Genomic DNA, 24,560 nt, shown 5'->3' with positions numbered 1-24,560 from the left:
TGTCTCCATATGGACCAAATTCTAAATAGTACAGCTTGGTCATCTGAGATGCTGCCGAATGGTACTGCAGCCTCAAACATCCAATGCTGCAAGTTTCCAGGCCGGACCATCCAAGTATAGGTCTACAGTTCTGCTGGACAGCATCACTTCACTGCACGTCCATTGCTGCATGTCTTCTATCCTATCCTCCAACAAAAAGTGGGAAAAAATGATTTTTTTTTAATTAACTGGTTTGCACTAAGCTATTTCCACCCTTGCATCCCTCAGTTCACACTACAGCAACAATCCATGATGAGCATCAAGGAGAATTTCTGAGCACGTTTCACCTTGCTACACAGCTATCCCCATAGCCTGAAATTAGAGCCTCTATACAGCTTGGTCAGATTACAGTACAGTTGACTGGTGGCCAGTTTTTTCATAGCATGATACAGTAGTTATTTATCTGGTCTCTACCCTTTGACCTTCCTGTCGTGGATGGTCCTACCAATTTCCACTATTAGAAGTCTTCAGGTCATGGAGGAATACAAGCCCCTTTGCCTATAGATTGCAGTCAGGGTGAGTGTAATGGCTGCCCAACTTATCTAACATTTTCTATTCTGTTCCCAGAGCCGAGGAATTTTTAGCTGTGTTGGACAAACCGAGCAGGAGGGGTGAGAAGGGAGAGGAAAGGGAAAGATATTATTACCATGGATACAGGGGGGATAAAACAGCAGTACTGTTTTTAATTTTATTCACTGCCAGAAGTGAAAAACATGACTGACGACAGAAGAATGCAAGGTGGGGGGAGGAGGAATAATTACGGGGCTAGTTTATATGAATGTTGAGTAACTGGATGCAATCCAGTAAAGCTGTTTTAGGCCAGTGGAAACAACTATGCGAGTGGGGAGACACTCAAAACTTGTTTTACCACGACTGAGCGCACATGTGTGGTTTCCTCTTGAATCTTTGATCTGATTATGCTTGGCGTCGATCAGGAATCTCAAAAGCCTTGCAGACTCAGATTCTTGCAACAAACATAAGTTTAACATTTTGTTCTTGCTCTTTTTTTAAATAGCCTACAAACGTTTCTTTTAAAATGGTGGTGAATGCAGGGCTTGCCTCCGCGTTCAAGTGAAAGTAATGTTTCATTAGAGATGCTCTGTAGTCATTTGCTAATGGAGCTCCCTAGTTGGCAGACTCCCAAACTGTTCTGTTTTGCAAACTTGTGGCCCTGCCTTGAGCAGAAATCTGCAGATATTCCTGTAGCAGTGTGAGCTTCGAAGTTCTCAGTCTGCTGTTTTGGATGGAGTTGATGGAAGGTGTCTAGACTTGAAGGGAGGGCCGGGAAGGGTGACATTTGTCGGAACATTTGCCAGCTTCTATTGCAAAATTGAATTAACGTTTAAAATTTACTGCTAAGCATGGGAATGCCCCTGGACCATTCCCTCCACGACACCCTGGTCCACTCTTCAATCACCCCCTCCCCTTCCCATGGCACCTTCCTGTGCAAGCGCAGGAGATGCAACGCCTGCCCTTTTACCTCCTCCCTTCCCACCATCCAGGGCGCCAAACACTCCTTCCAGGTGTAACACCGAATTACTTGTACTTCTTTCAATTTAATATACTCTATTCGCTGCTCACAATGCGGTTGCCTCTACATTGGGGCGACCAAATGCAGATTGGGTGATTGCTTTGCGGAACACCTCCGTTCAGCCTGCAAGCGTCACCCTGCGCTTCCGGTCGCCTGTCATTTTAATTCTCCACTCCCACTCTGTCCTTGGCCTCCTACACTGTCCTAATGAAGCTCTAGGAACAGCACCTCATCTTTCGATTAGGCACTTTACAGCTTTCCGGACTCAACATTGAGTTCAACAATTTCAGATCATAACTACTGCTCCCTTTTTTTTCGGACAGCTGTTGATGATGATTCTGTTGTTGCTATTTACACCTCCTCGATCCATTTTTTGTTTCTTTACTTATCCCATTACTACCCCCTTTTGCCTTGCACCATCATCCCTTTTGTCATTTAATCTCTCCTCCCTTCCGGCCCTCCCTTCAAATCTAGACACCTTCCATCAACTCCGTTCTTTCCTCCCCTCCCCACCACCACCCCCCCCCCCCCCCCCTTTCCCAGCCCCTCTACTTGCTTAAATCCTAACTTTTTCCAGTTCTGATGAAAGGTCATCTCTCTCTCTCTCTCTCTCTCTCTCTCTCTCTCTCTCTCTCTCCACAGTTGCTGCCTGACCTGCTGAGTATTTCCAGCATTTTCTGTGTTTATTTCAGATTTCCAACATCTGCAGTATTTTGTTTTTGGATAAGATTTCTATTTTTTTTATGTATGTATACCAAATGTTATATTTTTTTTACCTCCTTCTCTCTGCCCTCTCTCAAGTTCAACTAACAAGCAGATGACCTGTATGCAGGCCTCCATTAATCAGATCTTCCAACTCTAGAAAATATTTTGAGGGTGCAGACTTGCCAAAGGAAAATGGTGGAGCCAAATTTTCTGAGGCATTTGACTGTCTGAAGCTTTGGCTAGTCACATACTGTACTTCATTTATTGTGTTTAATACGGAGTTCAGTGAAGACACAAGTGTAGGTTTATTTCAAAATGTGACTGTTCAGAAATTAAGACCATTTGGAAGATTTTATTCTAACCAGTCAGTTGAAAGTGTGTAGATACAGGCTTAGCTGTCTTTTTGTGGAACACTGAAAGGAATTGGGGCACCATGCAGGAGTTAGGGGAAGAATTAAGAAGGTGATTGAAGGGCGGTTGAAGATGTAGCTTTTGAGGAGGCTTTTGAAGATGAGAGATGTAGCAAGAGTGCTGAGTTTAGGAGGGTAATTCTAGAGTGCTGGGGTGTGATGAAGGCTGAGCCAAGTGAGGGGAGATGCTAACATGCACAGTGGACCCAAATAGGGTTAACGGATGACACAAAGGCAAAACTCCATTGAGATGAATTGTCATGTACAGGGAGGGCACTTTTAACATCAGTTTGGTCTTGCATAGTGGAACAGCTTCCAGTGAACCCCTCACGTTGTGCTGTGCATGTGCAGGATTTGTGCATGCTCAGTCACTACAAAATTGTATTTGTGCTATTCTATTCTGGTTGTAATTGATCCCTCAACGTCGGAAGAAAGTCCAAATAGGCCAGCAATGTTCCAATCATATGAATGGACTGAGAGCTCCACTCAACTAAAGCGGAATAAAATGGCTAACCTGGCATCGTTTACCACTGGCACTTTGTGTCTGGAAGAGTATACGACAAAAATGTGAAGCACTTTTTTGTCTCCTGATTATTTGTGTTATTGGCTTCTTTCTTTTCTGTCACAGTACATACTGGGTTAAAAACCACATTGACTCTCAGAAGATGGTCCTGCTGTTTTGATACACAATAGCCCAGAACATAACGGGTATCTAAAGGAGGGACCAAGCCAGTCAATTCAAATGCCAGCATCCTGTGTGTTTTTGTTTGAATGTGTTTGTGTTTGATTAGCAACAGGAGTAGGTCATTCAGTCCCTCGAGTCTGTTCCACCATTCTTTTAGATCGTGGCTGATCTGTCCCTCTACTCCAGTTACCCGCCTTAGCTCCATATTGCTTGACATACTTGCCTAACAACAAAAATCTAGCGAGTTCCTAGAATTAAAATTTCAGAGATATACCTTTTGTCCCAATTGTATTTTGGAAGTATCTCTCAACCTGTCTTGTCCTAATGGAATAGTCTGTCTTTCTGAAGCCATCAGAGACACTCCATGCGGCACATAGGCTAATATTCAGGAGTGTTGCAGTAGGCATGGCTTTTGTTATTTTCTGAAGACGGATGGCAAAGCTTGTAAGTATTATAACTCAATGTTATGTCATTGAAGTGGCTCATGTGTCCAATTACTGTTTAATATATCCAAAGTGAAATGTGTATTCTACTTTCTGAAGTAAATAAAGATCATGTGAGGGCACGGGATATAACCAGCTAGCCAAAAAAGTGACCAGGGTTTTCTTTCTAATCGTTGGGATTGCCAGAAGTGAGCGAGATACTTGGCAGATAAAGGAACGCTCCAGTTTGCAAGGAGAGAGTTTCCCTGAAGGAGTGATGAAAGACCCTGAACTCCAGAAAAATATCCAGAATGAAAACTCCTAAATATGTTGTGTGGGCTGTCTTGTTTATATTACAACACTGCTTCTAAGGTTGTCTTTGAAAATAGTGCTTATAATCTAGGAGTATAGTATGTACTGTACTGACATACTCTTACTGTGATGGCTCTTGTCAACAGTTACCTGTGATGTATCTAGAATAACTTGAATCTGATTAGAGAGATTTCCCTGGCGGTAATTTAAAAATTTGAAGACTGGTGACTGATCAGCCCCTCCCCACCCACACTTTGGAAATGTCTCGTTGCAGGAACGCCTTTAACTTCAGTCAATGCCATACTCCCAGTTGACCAAAATAAGGTATGATTACAGTAAAAGCTGACGACAGCCACTCCCAGTATTAGCGCACGAGCAAGCCTGACGGATTAGCCTTTTGCAGGTTCACATGATGGGCATAGTGTTACTTGTGGTGTTAATTTCGTATATCCAAATATAGAATTTCATTTCAATTGTGTTTGACAAAAGGGAGAATATTTACTGAAATGCTGCAATAATCTCTCAACTTTACAACTCCAAAACACTTCAGTGCTGATGGTGCTTCCGAGGTGGAGTGCTTGGTGAGTTCGTGGAATGCAATTGCTTATTGTTCCTCTGTCTGCCCCCTCCCCTCCACAGCCACTGCAACCAGTGTGGAATATCAACATCGCTCTTAACTGTGCTCAAAGCAGACTGTCAGATAATGTAACTTATTAATTTTTTTAAAACTAAAAAGTGATTTACAAAGGATAATCATGGTAGGCTTCAACAACTTTAAAGTTTTACTTTTAATCAAAATCCAGGAAATAAATATCTGTTTCAAAAAGTCCATCTTTCATGCTGAAGCATCTGGGGGTGGGGGGAATCCAAATTTTTGATGCATTATAGGATAAAGTGTGCTCCTGTATTGAAAGTAGCAGGCAGCGAAGGGGCGTCCCAGTAAACACTTTGTCATAGAAACATAGAAGATAGGAGCAGGAGTAGGCCATTTGGCCCCTCGAGCCTGCTCCGCCATTCAATGCGATCATGGCTGATCATCCAAATTCAGTACCCGGTCCCTGCTTTCTCCCCATATCCCTTGATCCCTTTAGCCTTAAGAAATATATCCAACTCCTTCTTGAATATGTTTAATGAATTGGCCTCTACTGCCTTCTGTGGTAGAGAATTCCACAGGTTCACCACTCTCTGGGTGAAGAAATTCCTCCTCATTTCTGTCCTAAATGCCCTACCCCTTATCCTTAGACTGTGACCCCTGGTTCTGGACTCCCTGACCATCAGGAACATCCTTCCAGCATCTAGTCTGTCCAGTCCTGTCAGAATTTTATAAGTTTGAATGAGATCCCCTCTCATTCTTCTAAACTCCAGCGAGTACAAGCCCATTCGACCCAATCTCTCCTCATATGTCATTCCTGCCATCCCAGGTATCAGTCTGGTGAATCTTCGCTGCACTCCCTCCATGGCAAGAACATCCTTCCTCAGATAAGGTGACCAAAACTGCACACAATACTCAAGGTGTGGTCTCACCAAGGCCCTGTACAACTGCAGCAAGACATCCTTGTTCCTGTACTCAAACCCCCTCGCTACGAAGGCCAACATGCCGTTTGCCTTCTTAACCGCCTGCTGCACCTGCATGCTTACCTTCAGCGACTGGTGCACAAGGACACCCAGGTCTCGTTGCACTTCCCCTTCTCCCAATCTATTGCCATTCAGATAATAATCTGCCTTCCTGTTTTTGCCACCTCACATTTATCCATGTTATATTGCATCTGCCATGCTTTTGCCCAATCACCCAACCTGTCCAAATCGTCCTGGAGTTTCTCGGCATCCTCCTCACAGCACACACGCCCACCCAGCTTTGTGTCGTCTGCAAATTTGGAGATATTACATCTAGTTCCCTTGTCTAGATCATTAATATATATTGTGAATAGCTGGGGTCCAAGGACCGATCCCTGAGGTACCCCACTAGTCACTGCCTGCCACTCGGAAAAAGACCCATTTATTCCAACTCTGCTTTCTGTCTGCCAACCAGTTCTCTATCCAAGTCAATACCTTGTCCCCAATCCCATGTGCCTTAACTTTACATGCTAATCTCTTATGTGGGACCTTATCAAAAGCCTTCTGAAAGTCCAAATACACCACATCCACTAGTTCTCCCTTATCTATTTTACCAGTTCCATCCTCAAAAAATTCCAGTAGACTAGTCAAGCACGATTTACCTTTTGTAAATCCATGTTGACTTTGTCCGATCCTGTCACTGTTTTCCAAGTGCTCTGCTATTACATCTTTTATAATGGACTCTAGCATTTTCCCAACTACCGATTGTCAGGCTTACCGGTCTGTAATTCCCCGTTTTCTCTCTACCACCTTTTTTTGAATAGTGGGGTAACATTAGCTACCCTCCAATCCATGGGTACTGTTCCAGATTCCATTGAATGCTGGAAGATGATCAGCAATGCATCTACTATTTCTAGGGTCACTTCCTTAAGCACCCTAGGATGTAGATTATCCTTTATTTAAATTGAGGACCCTTGTCTCTGAGTCGACTACTTCATTCTCCATCTTAATGAAGAATTCGATCATATTATGATCGCTCCTACCCAAGGGGCCTCGTACAACAAGATTGCTAATTAATCCTTTCTCGTTACATAATACCCAGTCTAAGATGGCCTGATCTCTGGTTGGTTCCTCGACATATTGGTCCAGGAAACCATCCCTTAAACACTCCAGGAATTCCTCCTCCACAGTATTGTTACTAATTTGGTTAGCCCAAACTATATGTAGATTAAAGTCACCCATGATGACTGCTGTGCCCTTATTGCACGCTTCTCTAATTTCCCTTTTAATGCCATCCCCAACCTCAGCATTACTATTTGGGGGTCTGTATACAACTCCCACTAACGTTTTCTGCCCCATGGTATTTCTCAGTTCTACCCATACAGATTCCACATCATCAGAGCTAATATCCTTCCTTACAATTGTGTTAATCCCTTCTTTAACCAGCAATGCTACCCCACCTCCCTTTTCCTTTTTGCCTATCTTTCCTGAATATTGAATACCCCTGGATGTTGAGTTCCTAGCCTTGGCCACCCTGGAGCCATGTTTCCGTAATCCCAATCAAATCATATTCGTTTACCTCTATTTGCGCAGCTAATTCATCCACCTTATTACGAATGCTCCTCGCATTAAGACACAAAGCCTTCAGGCTTGTTTTTTTAACGCTCTTAGACCTATTAGAATTATTATTTACTATGGCCATGTTTGATTTAAACCATCGATTTCTCTGACTGCCACTTTTGTTTTTCTCCTTCCTCTCTTTTTTGCTTTTATCCTTGTTTCCCTTTCCTCTGTCCCCCTGCTCAGGTTCCCAACCCCCTGCCATTTGAGTTTAAACCCTCCCCCAGAGCACTAGCAGACACTCCCCCTAGGACATCGGTCCCGGCCCTGCCCAGGTGCAAACTGTCCGTTTTGTACTGGTCCCACCTCCCCCAGAACCGGTTCCAATGTGCCAGGAATTTGAATCCCTCCCCCTTGCACCATTCCTCTAGCCATGTATTCATCTGAAATATCCTTCTATTTCTACTCTGACTAGCACGTGGCACTGGTAGCAATCCTGAGATTACTACCTTTTGAGGTCCTATTTTTTAATTTGCCTCCTAACCCCCTATATTCTGCTTTTAGGACCTCATCCCGCTTTTTACCTATATCGTTGGTACCTATATGCACCACGACAACTGGCTGTTCACCCTCCCCTTCCAAGATGTTCTGCAGCCGCTCTGAGACATCCTTGACCCTTGCACCAGGGAGGCAACACACCATCCTGGAGTCTCGTTTGCAGCCGCAGAAACGCCTATCTATTCCCCTTGCAATAGAATCCCCTATTACTATAGCTCTACCTCTTTTTTTCTTCCCGTCCTGTGCAGCAGAGCCACCCCTGGTGCCAGGAAGTTGGCTGCTGCTGCCTTCCTCTGATAAGCCACCCCCCCCAACAGTACTCAAAGTGGTGTATCTGTTTGAGGGGGATGTCCACAGGGGACCCCTGCATTACCTGCCTGTGCCTAGTACTCTCTCTGTTGGTCACCCGTTCCCATTCTGCCTGTCCAACCTTTGCCTGCGGTGTGACCAACTGATTAAACGTGCTATTCACGACCTCCTCAGCCTCACGAATGGCCCAGTATGAATCCAATCGCTGCTCCAGCACCGCAATGTGGTCTGCCAGTAGCTGCAGCTGGACACACTTCCTGCACACATGGTCGTCGGGGACACAGGAAGTGTCCCTGAGTTCCCACATAGTGTAGGAGGAGTATACCACGGCACTGGGCTCTCCTGCCATGACTTACCCTTTAATTAATGGCAATTTAATTAAATCAAATCAATCCCACCAATTACACTACAGTTAAATAGTATATTTAAGGGCCCTGGTTTATAAACCGTCCCCGCTACACCACAGAGACTTTAGAAATTATAAACCACAAAGTTAAAGTTTATAAAGAGAGAAATACTCACCAACCAATCACTTACCTGCTTTCTGGTGATGTCACACTTCGATTACTTTTTACTTCTCTCCCTTGGAGATTGGTAAAGCTCTGGGGCCTTTTTATAGTCGCCGCTCCGCGATTTCTCGCACTGAGGCCTACCTGAGCCTCTGGGGCCTTTTTATAGTTGCCGCTCCGCGATTCCTGCCGAGATTTCTCCCGCTGACGTGGATAAAGTGTGCTCCTGTATTGAAAGTAGTAGGCAGCGAAGGGGCGTCCCAGTAAACACTTTGTCCTCTTCAGCGATTTAAAATCATGGCTTGAGCCATTAAGTCAAGTGCCAGTGGAGCACTAGAAGTAATCTACTATCTGTCAACTTTTCAACTCGAACAGCAGTTCCTTTCTCTATCACGACTAGTGAGAATCTAGCTCAGCTGAAACCGCACAGTTCATATGGGCAGTACTGGTAGAGAACTGAGAAAGGTGGAGAGACAGCAAGCTTTAGGGAGGGAATTCCAAAGTTTAAGACCTAGACAGCTGAAGGTATGGCCTCCAATGGTGGAGCGAAGGAAATGGGTGAGGCACAAAAGGCCGGAGATGGAATAATGCGGGGAGGGTTGTAGGGAGTGGCAAGGCCATGAAGGTATCTAAACAGAAGATGAGAATTTTAAACTTGAGGCACTGGGGGACCGGGAGCCAGTGTGGGCCAACAAGGACAGGGGTGATCGGTGAGCGTAACTTGGTGCATGGTACAACATGAGCAGCATCGTTTTGGATGAGCTGAAGTTTATTATGGGAGGCATTGGAATTGTCAATTCAATTGGAATTGGCTCCAACCTACACTTGGGGAGGCAGCAATTGGGGCTCTTTGGGTTCAAGTTGGCTCCAAGGTAACATGCCTGGCAATGGAACTTTAAAACCAAGTCGCCTTTTTGTGGCAGACTTGGTAATTTGATACTAATTGCACACTGGGACGCACTGGATTGACGATTTACCAAACATACTGGAACCTAGAGGAGAAGACTGGTCACTGAGGGTTGGTTCTAGCTGGGCAAGCAGCAGGAATCCACTCTGGTAAGCTGCCCTGCTTAAACTTTCAGTGCCCCTAATTCTTCGCTCTGCCAGCCTGCACTTAAACGCTCTGGGTTTGGGCAAGCATGATGTGTGCACTCTAAAGCAAACAAACCCTACAGATACTGTAGCCTTCCCAGTAGTTTGATTTGGAGAGTGCTAAAGGCAGCAATGGGTTTTCATGTGTGTTGGACGCTTGGTTGACCCAAAAGAATGGTGAAACATGGTCTGCCTGGTCTCCTCTTCCTCCCCGCCCCCCCCCCCCCCCCCAAAATTGTGTTCTCCATTCTAGGTACATTGCTTGGGGACAGACACTGTGAACGCCACGTAACTCAACCCCCTGCACAAGTCATGCAGCACTTGCCCTGTGGCTCCCAGGACTGTTTTGGGGGAAGGAGGTAGAGGAATAGGAGGGAAAGATCCTACAGAGAGTCCTCTGCAGGCTGCACAGTTCTTTAAAGAAGTAACCAGTTGGACCTCCATTTTAAAAACGAGGACATTCCATTGGGCCTGGAAGTCTCTGCATGTTGGCAGCTGCCTTAAAGTGGCACTGAGTGTGCTGGGTGTAGGTTGCCTGCCTGCCCCTTCACCTGTAATTACTGTGTGGACTGAAGAAAATAGACACACATCCTGAACACAAAAAACAGCAACTCATTTGGCAATTAAGTGTTATGTTATTGGATTTATTCAACATTCGTGGGTTTTATACTTTTTGAAACGGGATGATTTTGCAGCCTGGCTTGCTGAGACTCCTGGTCCAAATGAATGCCCTTGTTTTTGGTGATGTCTAAATGGTTGGTTCTTTGTCAGCGCACATAGCCACTTGAAATTAACATAACATTCAAATCTTAGTTTCTGGAGAGACGGGTGCTGAAGCAGCTTTGCGCAAACTACAAGCACAGTTGTGCCTTCTGTCCTGACATCGGTCAATTGATGGCCCAGTAGGGATGAAGGCCCAGGGTTTGTACTACATTTAGTGGCAGCATTTGAGACCCACGGGAGGTTTAGGTCTGTTTGACCCCCCTGATCTGTGCTGAGATTACAGATCTCAGTCGGGACAATGGTGGGATGACTGCAGTTGGTCATAGCACCGCTACCTTAAGGAAGGTATTTGCCCAAGGTTTCTGTTACTCCTCGATATACAGTGACTCCTTTTTGTATGTTGAATGAGGGCCGGACTGGTTTAGGCTTGGTTAGCCCACCAGCACTCGCTGTCTGGGCTCACCTGTCAATAATGGCCCCTCGGTTAAAATACCAGAAGGCATCGAGTACAGGAACAAGGATGTCTTGCCACAGTTGTACAGGGCCTTGGTGAGACCGCACCTTGAGTATTGTGTGCAGTTTTGGTCGCCTTATCTGAGGAAGGACGTCCTTGCCATGGAAGGAGTGCAGCGAAGATTCACCAGGCTGATACCTGGGATGGCAGGAATGGCGTATGAGGAGAGATTGTGTCGATTGGGCTTATACTCACTGGAGTTTAGAAGATTGAGAGGGGATCTCATTGAAACCTATAAAATTCTGTCAGGCCTGGACAGACTAGATGCAGGAAGGATGTTCCCGATGGCGGGGGAGTCCAGAACCAGGGGTCATAGTGTAAGGATAAGGGGTAAACCATTTAGGACTGAAATGAGGAGGAATTTCTTCGCCCAGAGAGTGGTGAACCTGTGGAATTCTCTGCCACAGCGGGTGGTGGAGGCCAGTTCATTAAATACATTCAAGAAGGAGTTGGATATATTAAGGCTAAAGGGATCAAGGGATATGGAGAGAAGGCAGGGACAGGGTACTGAATTTGGGTGATCAGCCATGATCTCATTGAATAGCGGAGCAGGCTTGAGGGGCCGAATGGCCTACTCCTGCTCCTATCTTCTATGTTTCTATCTGGGTTCCATGAAACCAGCCAAGGGTAGGGAGAGTCAACACCGAGGGCGGGGGTGATATTGGGTGCCATCAGAGGTGTAAAGCTCACAACAAAGCAATTAAAAATGCTAACAAAGCACTGGAATTTATTTCTAGGGGTATAGAATTCAAAAGTAGTAGTTATGTTGAAGTTGTATGGGACCCTGGTCAGGCTGCACTTAAACTGTACAGAGTTCTGGTCTCCATACTATAAAAAGAGCATAGAAGCATTGGGGAAAATGCGAAAAAGATTTACAAGGATGGTACCAGAACTGAGAGATTAGTTATTGGGAAAGATTGAACAGTTTGGGGCTTTTTTTCTTTAGAAAATAGAAGACTTAGAGGAGACCTGATAGAGGTCTTTAACATTTATGAGGGGTTTGGACAGGGTAGATGTGGAGCGAATGTTTCCACTTGTGGGAAAATCCAAAACTAGGGACCATAAATACAAGATAGTTACTAATAAATCAAATAGGGAAATGAGAAATGTCTTTACTCAGAGTGGCTAGAATGTGGTTGAGGCAAATGGCTTGGATGCTTTCCAAAAGAAACTAGACGAGTACATGAGAGAAAAGGGAATAGAAGGATAATGCTGAAAGGCTGAGATGAGGTAGATGGAATGGGAGGTGACTCTTGTGGAGTATAAACACCAGCACCAGGGAGTCCAGCACCAGGGGTCACAGTCTAAGGATAAGGGGTAAGCCATTTAGGACAGAGATGAGGAGGAATTTCTTCACCCAGAGAGTGGTGAACCTGTGGAATTCTCTACCACAGAAGGCAGTAGAGGCCAATTCATTGAATATATTCAAGAAGGAGTTGGATATATTTCTTAAGGCTAAAGGGATCAAGGGATATGGGGAGAAAGCAGGGGCAGGGTACTGAATTTGGATGATCAGCCATGATCTCATTAAATGACGGAACAGGCTCGAGGGGCCGAATGACCTACTCCTGCTCCTATCTTCTGTTTACAGACTAGTTTCTGTGCTGTATATTCTATGTTTTATTATGAGGAGTGGTGACAGTCATGTTTCGTTTATATAAAAAAAAAAAGCCATCCAATATCTGCGACTGGCCCACAAATTTGCTCTACCTGGGATAGCGGAACTCCCATTATGTATTTGCCAAATGAGAATTCCTGCTTGGTACTCGGCATCCTACCAGTGCATAGCTGCTTGTCTAACTCAGATTCTAGGGGCAAGTGTCTGTGAGTTTACTGTAGGCATTCACACTACCAAATCTGGTGCAGACTCGCTGACCCGGGAAAAGAAAATTGGGCCCATGATATTCTGCTGGCATAATAGTCAGATTTAGTAGTGTAAGCGCGGGAGCCATTTTACAGATGCCAGTGTCCTAGAATCTGACCTAAACAAATAAAAGCAGCTGCAGGCTGCCTTGGATTATTAACACATTTTGTTGCTAACTGTACCACTTTTATCATGCACTTAACCTGTTTATCTGAGTCTACTCAATTTGACATCACCAAAGTAACAGCTGTAGCAAGTTAAACTGCAAAGGAATCTCCATGATCTTTGACCCAGAGTGTGGTGGGCCTTGTATTGTAATTTTAGCTCCAGTCTATCTACAGTCTTTGGTCAGTTTTTAAAAATCATTGCATAACGAGAAATATCTGAATTTTAAAATTTGTCTGGCCTCCTTCACATTCGTCCGTGCTCCTAAATCCTTTGGTCTTTCCCCACAAAGGCATTGTTCTGGATTGCGTTCTGACTACAAAGACAAACGTAAATCTCTAACATTGACTTGAGTCAACTTTTTGAAATGGAAAATTTGGAACGAGGAAGAGTAATCCGGATATTCCGATCCCTACGGGTGGATACGCGTTGTGCACCCGCCCGTAGGGACATCGGAAATGCCGGTTTCAGGCATGCGCTGGAAACCGGCATTTCCGATCTGTCAAGAAAGCTGCACTGGAGAAGGGCCTCTGGGCGGATAGTTCTGCTTTTTGGAGACCCTCCGCCTGCAGAAAACCCTTACAATTCTTGCGCCTGTAAAAGCGTAAGGCCTGCTTTTACCAGGATAAGAGTTGGAAAAAAAGTAATAAAAAAAAAAAAGAATTTCACTGATTTAACATTTAAAAATACCTTTTTTTAAAAAAAAGCTAGTTTATTTTTAGCCCTGTAAAAAAAACTTTATTTTTTTCAAAAATTTAAATTTTTGTTTAAAATAGTTAATTTATTGTAATTTGAAGTCATTTTAAAAATGTGATTCTTAAAAAAAAAAAAAAAAAAAAATGTATTTAAAGTTTTACTGTTTTTTCATTGATCTCCATTCATATATTTGACAGGTCTTCCTGTCAAGTGTATGAAGGGAGATTCCCTTCTGTGATTGGCTCCCCGTGGCCCACGTGATCCCAGGGACGCTGCGAACTACCTGCACCCCCGGGATACGTGGGCCCTGCGCACTTGCAGTTCAGAGAGGCCCAACTGTGCGCGTCCCGGGAGCCCTCGGGTAAGGGCGCAGATTTTTCCAGATCGCAGGCCTCCACCCGCGGGATGCTGGCGATTGGAATATCTGGGCCGATATTTTGAGCTTAACAGCATTTTTATTGTTGTTCATCTGGCCTCAGTATAGGCTGGGACTGCACTAGCTTGTTTAATCCGTTATTACCCATTTTTGTGGGGGTGTAAAAGAGAATTTGGAGAGTTCCCATAATTGAGGTTTTAAATTGCAGTGTTTTCTGTAATTAAACATTACAACCCAAGTGACCTCAAAAAATCTCTTGCATCTCGTGGTTCTTCCCCATAGGGTGGAAATTGAGAAAGGGAGTTAGAAAGTGAGATTATTTGAGATAATTGGTTACCTTTTCTAACAGGTAATTAAGAAATCCCTTAAACACAACTACAATATAAATGTCCCTAAAGGTGACCTCTGACCAGCTCTTTAAAAGGTTTGTTTGTATATAGTACTTATGATTTTTCAGTTTTTTACTGTTGTGATCGCACTCTGGTAATTTGAGTTTCTGCACCTGATTACAGGGATCCGTTACAGCATGGATGTCTGTGTGGATGAAGTGAAAGCCCTGGCCTCTCTGATGACTTACAAATGTGCAGTGGTTGGTAAGTGCTGAGATCAGTTTACTGATCTTCTGTTTTGGGACTTTTAAGTGTATTGAACAGTTCCATCTGTTTCCAGGAGAATTATGATCGCACACTCACACATTTTATATTTGAGGAATTCAGTCCTGGTACTGTCTCTAAGCTTAAATTCTGGGAAAGGCGTGATGCAGAAACTTGAAATTCCGCTCCCAATGAAAAGAAAAGCAAGACTTGAATTTCTATAGCGTCTTTCGCGACCACCGGACGCCCCAAAGTGCTTTACAGCCAATAAAGTACTTTTTGAAGTGTAGTCACTGTTGTAATGTAAAAAACGCAGCAGCCAATGTGCGCACAGCAAGCTCCCACAAACAGCAATGTGATCATGACCAGATACAGGAAACTTTGATATCCGGCACCGACGGGACCAAGCTGTTGCCGTTAAATCAAAACTGCCGGACATGTTGAAACATACGGAGATTTTCAGCTCCGTGTGAGTCAACAAACCCTGCTTCAAAACAGTCGGCTGCAGCTTAAAAGCGTCTCTAGCTGAAAGCTACAGACCTTGCAGAGCCTGACTGGGGGGGAAAAAAAGCAACGAGAAGTAAAAAAAACTTATAGGAAACGGCTCCTGAATTTTGCCGGTAGATAGAGCTTTCTGGACTTTTAACCTCCGGATAAACCAAAGTTTCCTGTAATCTGTTTTAAATGTTGATTGAGGGATAAATACTGGCTCGGACACCAGGGATAACTCCCCTGCTCTTCTTCGAAATAGAGCCATCGGATGTATTCGGAAAACACAGATTAAAACTGCCACAGTTTGGGCTCTTTATCATACCCACCCCACGAACAATACAATGCACGAGTCCTTTCCACCCATTGCCTGATTCCCAAGATTCTCCCCTGTGTCAATATCAAGGTGTCATTTCCCTCCTTCCCCTTTACTCCATTGCAAGCATTCACCTGAATAGGTTGTGCAGTGGCATGCACCACAATAATTAACAATTCCATACATTAAAAAAAAATACAAAGGATTATTTGTTATCTATTAAGGTTTTTTTCTATGTCCCTTGTGTTAAGTTCAAATTGGTTTAATGACTTGTGCCTGGGATCCTTTGTTTTGTAGAAGTAGGACTCTTTGTTTGATCACCAATATGCATTGGCTTCTGTTGCCGATAGTTTTGGAGCCTACATTCCGGGACGGAATTTGGGGTGGGGGGGGGTGGGCGACGAAGAGGAGGAAAAAAGGACTGGAAAAATGGGGCCTTTTATCTGACTACAGCAATATGTTTAAGCCAGAAACTTCTTTCTTTTCACTAAAGATGACCTGATTTCTCCATTTTCTCCTCTTTGCTTATCACCTGTGTTCTAGATGTGCCATTTGGAGGTGCCAAAGCTGGAGTGAAGATTAACCCAAAGAAGTACACAGTAAGTATTTGCCTGCCAGCTTTTTCATTTTACATTTAACTTGCTCCTTGCTGTGCGACTAAATACCGCTCATGTGGGTTCATAGAATCGTAGAGTGGTTACAGCACGGCAGAAGGCCATTCAGCCCGTCGAGCCCTTTGCAAGAGCACTTCAGCTAGTCCCACTCCACCGCCTTTTCCCCGTAGCCCTGCAAATTTCTTTCCTTCAGATACTTATCCAACTCCCTTTTGAAAGCCACGATTGAATCTGCCTCCACCACCCTTTCAGGCAGTGCATTCCAGATCTTAACCACTCTCTGTGTGTAAAAAAAAAAAAAAAAAGGGTTTTTCTTGCATCGCCTTTGGTTCTTTTGCCAATCACCTTGAATCTGTGTCCTCTGGTTCTTGACCCTTCTGCCAATGAGAACAGTTTCTCTCTCTATCTACCCTGTCCAGACCCCTCATGATTTTGAACACCTCTATCAAATCTCCTCTCAATCTTCTCTGCTCCAAGGAGAACAACCCCAGCTTCTCCAGTCTATCAACATAACTGAAGTCTCTCATTCTCTCTCATAAATCTTTTCTGCACCTTCTCTAAGGCCTTCATATCCTTCCTAAAGTGCAGTGCCCAGAATTGGACACAGTACTCCAATTGGGCCCGAACCAGTGTTTTATACAGGTTCTTCATAATTTCCACACTTTTGTACTCTATACCTCTATTTATGAAGCCCAGGATCCCGTAAGCCTTTTTAACTACTTTCTCAACCTGACCTGCCACCTTCAATGATTTGTGCACACATACCCCCAGGTGTCTCTCTTCGTGCACCCTCTTCAGGATTGTACCCTTTAGTTTAAATTTCCTCTCCTCATTCTTTCTACCAAAATGTATCACTTCACACTTTTCTGCATTAAATTTTATCTGCCACATGTCTGCCCATTTCACCAGCCTGTCAATGTCTTCCTGAAGTCTATCACGATCCTCCTCACTTTTCACTATACTTCCAAGTTTTGTGTCATCTGCAAATTTTAAAATCGTGCCCTGTACACCCACGTCCAAGTCATTTAATATATATCAAGAAAAGCAGTGGTCCTAGAACCGACCCCTGGGGAACACCACTGTATACCTTCCTCCAGTCCGAAAAACAACCATTCACCACTACTCTCTGTTTCCTGTCACTTAGCCAATTCCGTATCCATGCTGCCACTGCTTCAACTTTTCTGGCAAGCCTATTATGTGGCACTTTGTCAAATGCCTTTTGGAAATCCATGTACACAATATCAACTGCATTACCTTTTTGTTACCTCATCAAAGAACTCAATCAAGTTTGTTAAACACGATTTGCCTTTAACACATTCGTGCTGGCTTTCCTTAATTAATCCGCACTTGTCCAAGTGACTCTTAATTTTGTCCCTGGTTACTGTTTCTAAAAGCTTCCCTACTACCAAGGTTAAACTGACTGGCCTGTAGTTGCTGGGTTTATCTTTACACCCTTTTTTTGAACAATGGTGTAACATTTGCAATTCTCCAGTCCTCTGGCACCACCCCTGTATCTAAGGAGGACTGGAAGATTATGACCAGTACCTCCTGCGATTTCCTCCCTCAATTCCCTCCGCATCCTAGGATGCATCCCATCCGCTCTTGGTGATTTATCTACTTTAAGCACAGCCAGCCTTTCTAATACCTCCTCTATCAATTTTTATCCTATCGAGTATCTCCACTGCCACCTCCTTTACTATGTCTATGGCAGAATCCTCTTCCTTGGTGAAGACAGATGCAAAGTACTCATTTAGTACCTCAGCCATACCCTCTGCCTCCATGCGTAGGTCTCCTTTTTGGTCCCAAACCGGCCCCACCCTTCCACTTACTACCCTTTTGCTATTTATATGCCGGTAGAAGACTTTTGGATTGCTTTTTATGTTGGCTGCCATTCTATTCTCGTACCCTCTCTTTGCCCCTCTTTTCTTTTTCCACTTCTCTGACCTTTCTATATATAGCCTGATTCTCAGATGTAATTGCCACCTAACATCTGTCATGTGCTCTTTTTCTGCTTCATATTCTCTCTCTTTCGTCATCCAGAGTTCTGACTTTAGTTGCCCTGCCTTTCCCCCTAGTGGGAATGTACCTCAATTGCACCTGAACTATTTCCTCTTTAAAGGCAGCCCATTGTTCCATTACAGTTTTGCCTGCCAATCTTTGATTCCAGTTTACCTGGGCCAGATCTGTTGTCATCCCACTGAAATTGGCCTTCCCACCCCCCCCCCCCCCCCCCACCCAGTTAAGTGGCAAGCAGGTAATTCCTTTCAAACTGGTATTTGGCAAGCAGTCTAAGATGAGGATTACCCTTCTATCACAGTCTCTGTGTCCACTATATTCTGCTTGACCCAGTTAGCCTCTTGAAAGCGTTGACTCATTGAAATTGTTAGCTGCAAAGAAAGCTTTTCACATTTTTTGTCCCTCGCTGCTGGGGGCTAAAGTGATTTAACTTAAACCTTTGTTTGTGATACCGCCTGCTGCTTGGGAAGACGCATGTGTAAGATGCAGTTTTCTGTTACTGATAAGGTTGTGGCATTTGAGTAGGCTGTACATATGGCCAAGAGCAAATGGAATAAGATTGTTTAAATGCCCTGTTGGCGTGAAGTCTATCTGGAGATATTGGGAGAACCTGATCAATAACTATTGCAAATACCTCTTCATTGGCGGGGGTGGGTGGTGGGGGGGGGATAATAATTGGGGGTACAAATACCCACCTCAATTTTAAAACTTTTTACTCGTGCTTTAACATTAGTAAACCTGAAAATGCAAATGACAAGTGTTGCAAGTATTGGTTACGTGGATAATGAGAAAACAAAACAGCCAGTCACTCTAGCGACAATTAAAGGACTAGAAAGACGTATGAAAATGAGGCTGTTGAAGCTTGCCAGCATCCTTAAGTGTACATGAGATACCAAATTATTCATGCAAGATGTATTGAGTGATGCACCCTAGGGTTATCAGTTTGAAGAGACCAACAATTCCCTCACACTCCCTCATCAGGCACAAGCTCCACTATAGCAACACCATGGTCATTAACATCTTGTGTATGATGAAGTTATAACTGTTATCCGGAACAAAGGGTTCCTGCATATTCTCTTTTTTTTAAAAAGCAGTAAATTCAGGTTCTCGATGGCTCCAGTGATCAAGTTTCTGTCGTTTAAATTAAAGGGACTACATAATCCTCCCTGACTGATGTTTTACCACAGCACCGAAAGCGAAGTGGATTCTGACCTGCTGGCAGTCCCCTTTTCTCTCTTTTTTTCTCTTTCTCTCTTGTCCACCATCCCTCCTGTGGTACCATGTAGCTGGAGTCCTGGATTGTGTTAAGCCATCAATCAATTGGGATCCATAAGGATCTCCACAGGGAGCCTTAAGAGGCAGCATATTTGATCCTGATTGAGGATCCCGAGATGGTTGTAATCTAGCAAATTAAATATCTAGTGGAACGGAAGATGTAGGGGTCACAGTTCCTCCATAACTATTTCCGCATGTATTGGGGACAACAGGGCTCCAGCAGTGGAGGCACACTGGGGTGCATAGATGTGATGCACACTTCTTACATGGCTTAAATCCTATTGTTGCAGACATGGTATAGGGAATGGAGCAGACAGCTTCATCGCTTTGATGTAACGCCTCTATTAAGATATGGAGGTCCTTAACACGCATACAGCCCCCTTACAACACCGCTGGAGCTCATCATGTTCATAGAAGCAGTAAGAGAGTGAAGCCAGATACAAAATTAAGGAAGTCCTCCAGCACCAGTGCTCGAATAGCTGTTTCTAGCAATGCAGTGTTAGTGAAAATAATGCATCTTGAAATAGGGACAAACATTGCCACCTTCGAGATTATGCAGCTTAACTAGAACCTCTCAAAACTTAATCATACCCTTGTCCATGTTTACGCCAATTAAAGCAGCCCTACACTCTAGTACAGGAAACTTTCTGGTATCTGGCACAGTCGGGACCGACGTTGTGCTGGTTCAGCAACAATTCCGGATAACCGAACGCTATAGTAAAAGATACGGACCTTAGAGCTCCGTATAAAGCAACAAACCCTCAACAGCCTTCAGAACAACGTCCACAAGTTGCCAGTGTCTCTGTAGCTTAGCAACAGCTGCAGCCACACCCTTGCCTTCCTCCATTCATTGCTGTGCAAGTAATAAAAGTTACCTGAAACCGACTCCTGAATTTTGCCGGTTAACCAACATTTCTGGTTATTTAGGGGCCGGTTAATCGAAAGTTTCCTGTAATAGGAAAATATCAAGGTTGGAGCACAAAGGCAAATAAAGTGCAAGAGAAATGGCTCTCTGCTCAAGGATTGGTCACTGTTTGATCACTTGAGGCCACTTGCTTTTTAAAAAAAAAAAAAATGGGGAACTAGTTCAATTCTTTGAAGATGGACTGCAGCAACTGTATAACTGTAGGACAGCATTTATTTAAAGTAAATTGATTGTGTCCAGTAATAATTGCGATATACACTGAGCCATACCCTTCCTAATTGTACATCGAGTGGTGATAATTGGGTCAATGTGCAGATTCAGGCTACCCTGTACTCGGATACTTGAAGCCTGTGCTGTCCCTTCAAAAGGGAAGTGATTTTAAAACTTGCAGAAAGACCCAGACTTCCAACCAAGTACAATATTTTACTGCTATGCTGTAGTACTCATTAAGACTTAAATATAAAATATCAGCCTAAAGCAATACCTTGTTCCACACCCTCTAAACTCCTCTTCTCCCTTCCCCCTTCCTCTGCTCTCCCTTCTCTTTCTAACCCTCTGCCCTCTGGAAAAAACACACATTTAGAATGGCATGTGTGTGTGTAGCAAAGATTCAATGGTTTGGGCAAATAAAAGGCTTTATAAAATAGCATCCCTGTCTGGATCTGGAATAGATCAACGCTGACATGGATCCAGCTCCCTTTAATTAGAAATAATGTAATGTTAAAATAATCAGTCTGCCACTAGTGTACACACAGCCACTGGCTGTTTCCTGACTGGAAACTGATCCTAGGCCACACCCACTCCAGGGACTTGAGCACAAAATCTAGGCTGACGCTTCAGTGCAGTACTGAGGGAGTGCTGCACTGTTGGAGGTGCTGCCTTTCGGTTGAGACGTTAAACCAAAGCCATGTCTGCCTTCTGAGGTGGACGTAAAATATCCCACAGCACTATTTTGAAAAAGAGCAGGGAAGTTCCCTCTGGTGTCCTGGCCAATATTTATCCTTGAAGCAACATCACTAGAACAGATTATCTGGTCATTATTTCATTGCTGTATGTTGGAGCTTGCTGTGTGCAAATTGGCTGCCGTGTTTCCTTCATTACAACAGTGACTACACTTCAAAAAGTACTTTATTGTCTGTAAAGCACTTTGGGATGTCCTGATGTCATGAAAGGTGCTATATCAATGCAAGTTTATTCTTTTCTTTAATAATGTCTCCAGAAAGCTAATTTCCTGAGCCTTTCTAATTCTTTATATATTTCTCCTCCTGACTTTCATTTTTATTATCTGTTCCTTAAGCACCAAATGCTTTTCAGCACACCACACTACTATACCAGAGCGTATTGATATTTTCTATAATTCTCGGTTTGCAGTCGGATTTGATTACTTTGTTGAAGTAATGGCTTAAATAATGAAGCATTTTGGGGTGCTTGTATCATGTTTGCGATCACTTAGCAAAGTGGAGTGCTTTCAGTTGCAGTAAGTTTTTAATTAGTTAATTAAGTAAAGAGAAATGGTTTTGTCCAGTGTCGTACATCAAGAATGGAGTTTTACTGGTTCGTGCCTGAACCCTAGCAAAGATCCTACTTCTAAACAAAAATGAATCATATTCTCGTCTGTATAGAGCTTTACACTGCACCATTGTATGTCCCAGACTGACTGTCTCTCTCTCTCTGCAATATGCAGGATTCCGAATTGGAAAAAATCACAAGAAGATTTACCATTGAGCTGGCAAAGAAAGGATTTATTGGTAAGTTTGTGGAGAATTCTTCCAGGCTATTTTACTGGCTGTTCTGTAATATTCCTAAGGCTATTTGTGCACTGGAAACTGCCCCATTCATATTGTGGATTGCATTCAACCGAACTAGACCAACAGACAGACACTTGTGCGTGTGTTTTACTTAAGTCATACTCGACAACTTCATTTTCTGACTGCTGTGCCTCTAATGGTAGTCGCACAGAGCAAGCGGAAAATTGTACTGATGGCCCATATGGGCAAGCTGAGTCATTTAACCTACTAGCAAGAGGAAAGCTAGAGAGGGACCTGTATCTCCAGAGGCTGCAGCAGTGCTTCATTTAGCTTACAGTACAGGTGCATCTGTCAGAGTGTTTGCATGTGGGTAGCAGTGTCCCACAGGGTTCTGTTCTGTGTACATCAATGATTTGGGATATAGGGCTAGAGGGAGTTGTCTTTAATTTGCAGACGATACTAAATCATCAGTAGAGATAATAAATAATTGCAAGGACCAAAGGAAGCTGCAAGGGACGATTGACAATAACAATGGGCAAAAACATGGCAGATTGAATTCAATGTCAGTAAATGTGAGGTGGTACATTTTTTTTTTTAAAGTAATTATTATACTTTTGGGAGAAAGCTGGATGATGTGTAAGAGCAGAGGCCTTTGGAGCTTCAGGTAAACAAGGCGTTAAGAGCAGTGCCTCAAGTGGATAAGACGATTAAAAAAAAAAAAACACTAATGGAATAATGGGTTTTATGGCAAGAGGCATGGTCAATCTATATAAAACTTTAGTCAGACCACAGTTTGGAGTACAGAGTGCAGATTTTGCTCCACACTAGGAAGGATGCTGAGGCAATAGGGAGGCTACAGCACAGATTCACTGGGATGATGCACTGCTGTCTGGAATGAGGAAATACAAATACAAAGAAAGACTTGATAACTTGGAACAGAGGAGGTTAAGTGATGATTTGATAAAGCTATTTAAAATTATGAAGGGATGGGACAGAGTAGATAGAAACTGACTGTATCCAGTGGTTGAGGGATTGAGAGCAAGGAAACAGATATTAGAAAGGGAAAATGGACAGAGTTGGGGGATTTTTGTTTTTGCACAGAGGACTGTGAGACTATGGAATACATTACCAGAGTTGGTGATTGGAGCAGAGGCCATGTCAACATTATAGAATAGGTTAAGAATGCGGGTACGGTAGCATAGTGGTTACGTTACTGGACTAATAATCCAGAGAACACCAGTTCCAATCCCACCATGGCAGTTTGAGAATTTGAATTCCATTTTATTTTTAACTTCTGGAAAAGTTCAGTAAAAGTGACCATGAAGCGAGCGGATTGTTTTCAAAACCCAACTGTTTCACGACTGTCCTTATAGGGAAGGAAACCGTCTGGCCTATATGTGACTCCAGTCCTACACTAACATGGTTGACTCTTAACTGCCCACTGAAGTGGCCTAGCAAGGCACTCCATTGCATCAGGCCAAAGAAGGCCCACCACCACCATCTCAGGGCAACTGGGGGTGGGTAATAAATGCAGCCTTGCCAGCAACACCCAATTAATAAAAAAAAATACATGTAGGTGGTTGAAGTAAAGGGAGATTGGAACAGATCAGTACATGGGATTAGGACTACTCACGTGGAAGATAAGCAACCTGGACTGGTTGAACCTATTTGTGTTGTCATTTCTATGTAATTCTTGGATTTTTTTTTTAAAAACATTATAGGCACTTTAGAGTAATAGCAACAGGAACAGAATACCAATCGAGGGAGAGTTTAGGAGGGGTGCTTGAAGATAGAGGTAGAGGGGCGGAGGTGTTTTGAGAGTGAGTTCCCAGGGAGCAGAGCCTAGGTAGCTGAAGGCTCTGCCACCGATGGCAGGACAAAGGAAGGGTGAGATGCACTAGAAGGCCAGACTCTGAACATTAAAGTGTGTTTTTTATTCATTCATGGGATGTGGGCGTCGCTGGCAAGGCCAGCATTTATTGCCCATCCTTAATTGCCCTTAGTGTTGGTGAGCTGCTTTCTTGAATTGCTGCAGTCCGTGTGGTGAAGGTACTCCCACAGTGCTGTTGGGGAGGGAGTTCCAGGATTTTGACCCAGTGACGATGAAGGCATGACGATACACTTCCAAGTCAGGATGGTGTCACTTGGAGGTGGTGTTCCCATACGCCTGCTGCCCTTGTCCTTCTAGGTGGTAGAGGTCGCAGGTTTGGGAGGTGCTGTCGAAGAAGCCTTGGCGAGTTGCTGCAGTGCATCTTGTAGATGGTGTACACTGCAGCCACGGTACGTCAGTGGTGGAGGGAGTGAATGTTTAAGGTGGTGGAGGATGGGGTGCCAATCAAGCAGGCTGCTTTGTCCTGGATGGTGTCGAGTTTCTTGAGTGTTGCCATCCAGGCAAGTGGAGAGTATTCCATCACACTCCTTACTTGTACCTTGTAGATGGTGGGAAGGCTTTGGGGAGTCAGGAGGTGAGACACTCGCTGCAGAATACCCAGCCTCTGGCCTGCTCTTGTAGTATTTATGTGGCTGGTCTAGTTAAGTTTCCGGTCAATTGTGACCACCA

At 43.9% G+C, this 24,560-nt stretch overlaps 1 protein-coding gene across 1 annotated transcript in view; it reads left to right on the top strand.

Moving 5' to 3' along the window:
• The window catches only part of LOC147098495 (glutamate dehydrogenase, mitochondrial), a 110,878-nt gene that overhangs the window by 24,889 nt on the left and 61,429 nt on the right, over window positions 1–24,560 (top strand). Inside the window, exons 2-4 of the mRNA XM_085970271.1 lie at window positions 14,537–14,617; window positions 15,966–16,021; window positions 21,937–22,000. Of these exons, the coding sequence (XP_085826397.1) occupies window positions 14,537–14,617; window positions 15,966–16,021; window positions 21,937–22,000 (201 nt within the window). The remainder of the gene's footprint in view (window positions 1–14,536; window positions 14,618–15,965; window positions 16,022–21,936; window positions 22,001–24,560) is intronic.

This window comes from Somniosus microcephalus, chromosome 29, assembly GCF_052327205.1.
Source record: "Somniosus microcephalus isolate GS21.2 chromosome 29, FLI_Smic_1.0, whole genome shotgun sequence".
NCBI classification, from domain to species: domain Eukaryota; kingdom Metazoa; phylum Chordata; class Chondrichthyes; order Squaliformes; family Somniosidae; genus Somniosus; species Somniosus microcephalus.
Note: the sequence above shows the minus strand (reverse complement) of the source record. Positions and strands in the feature narration are given on the sequence as shown.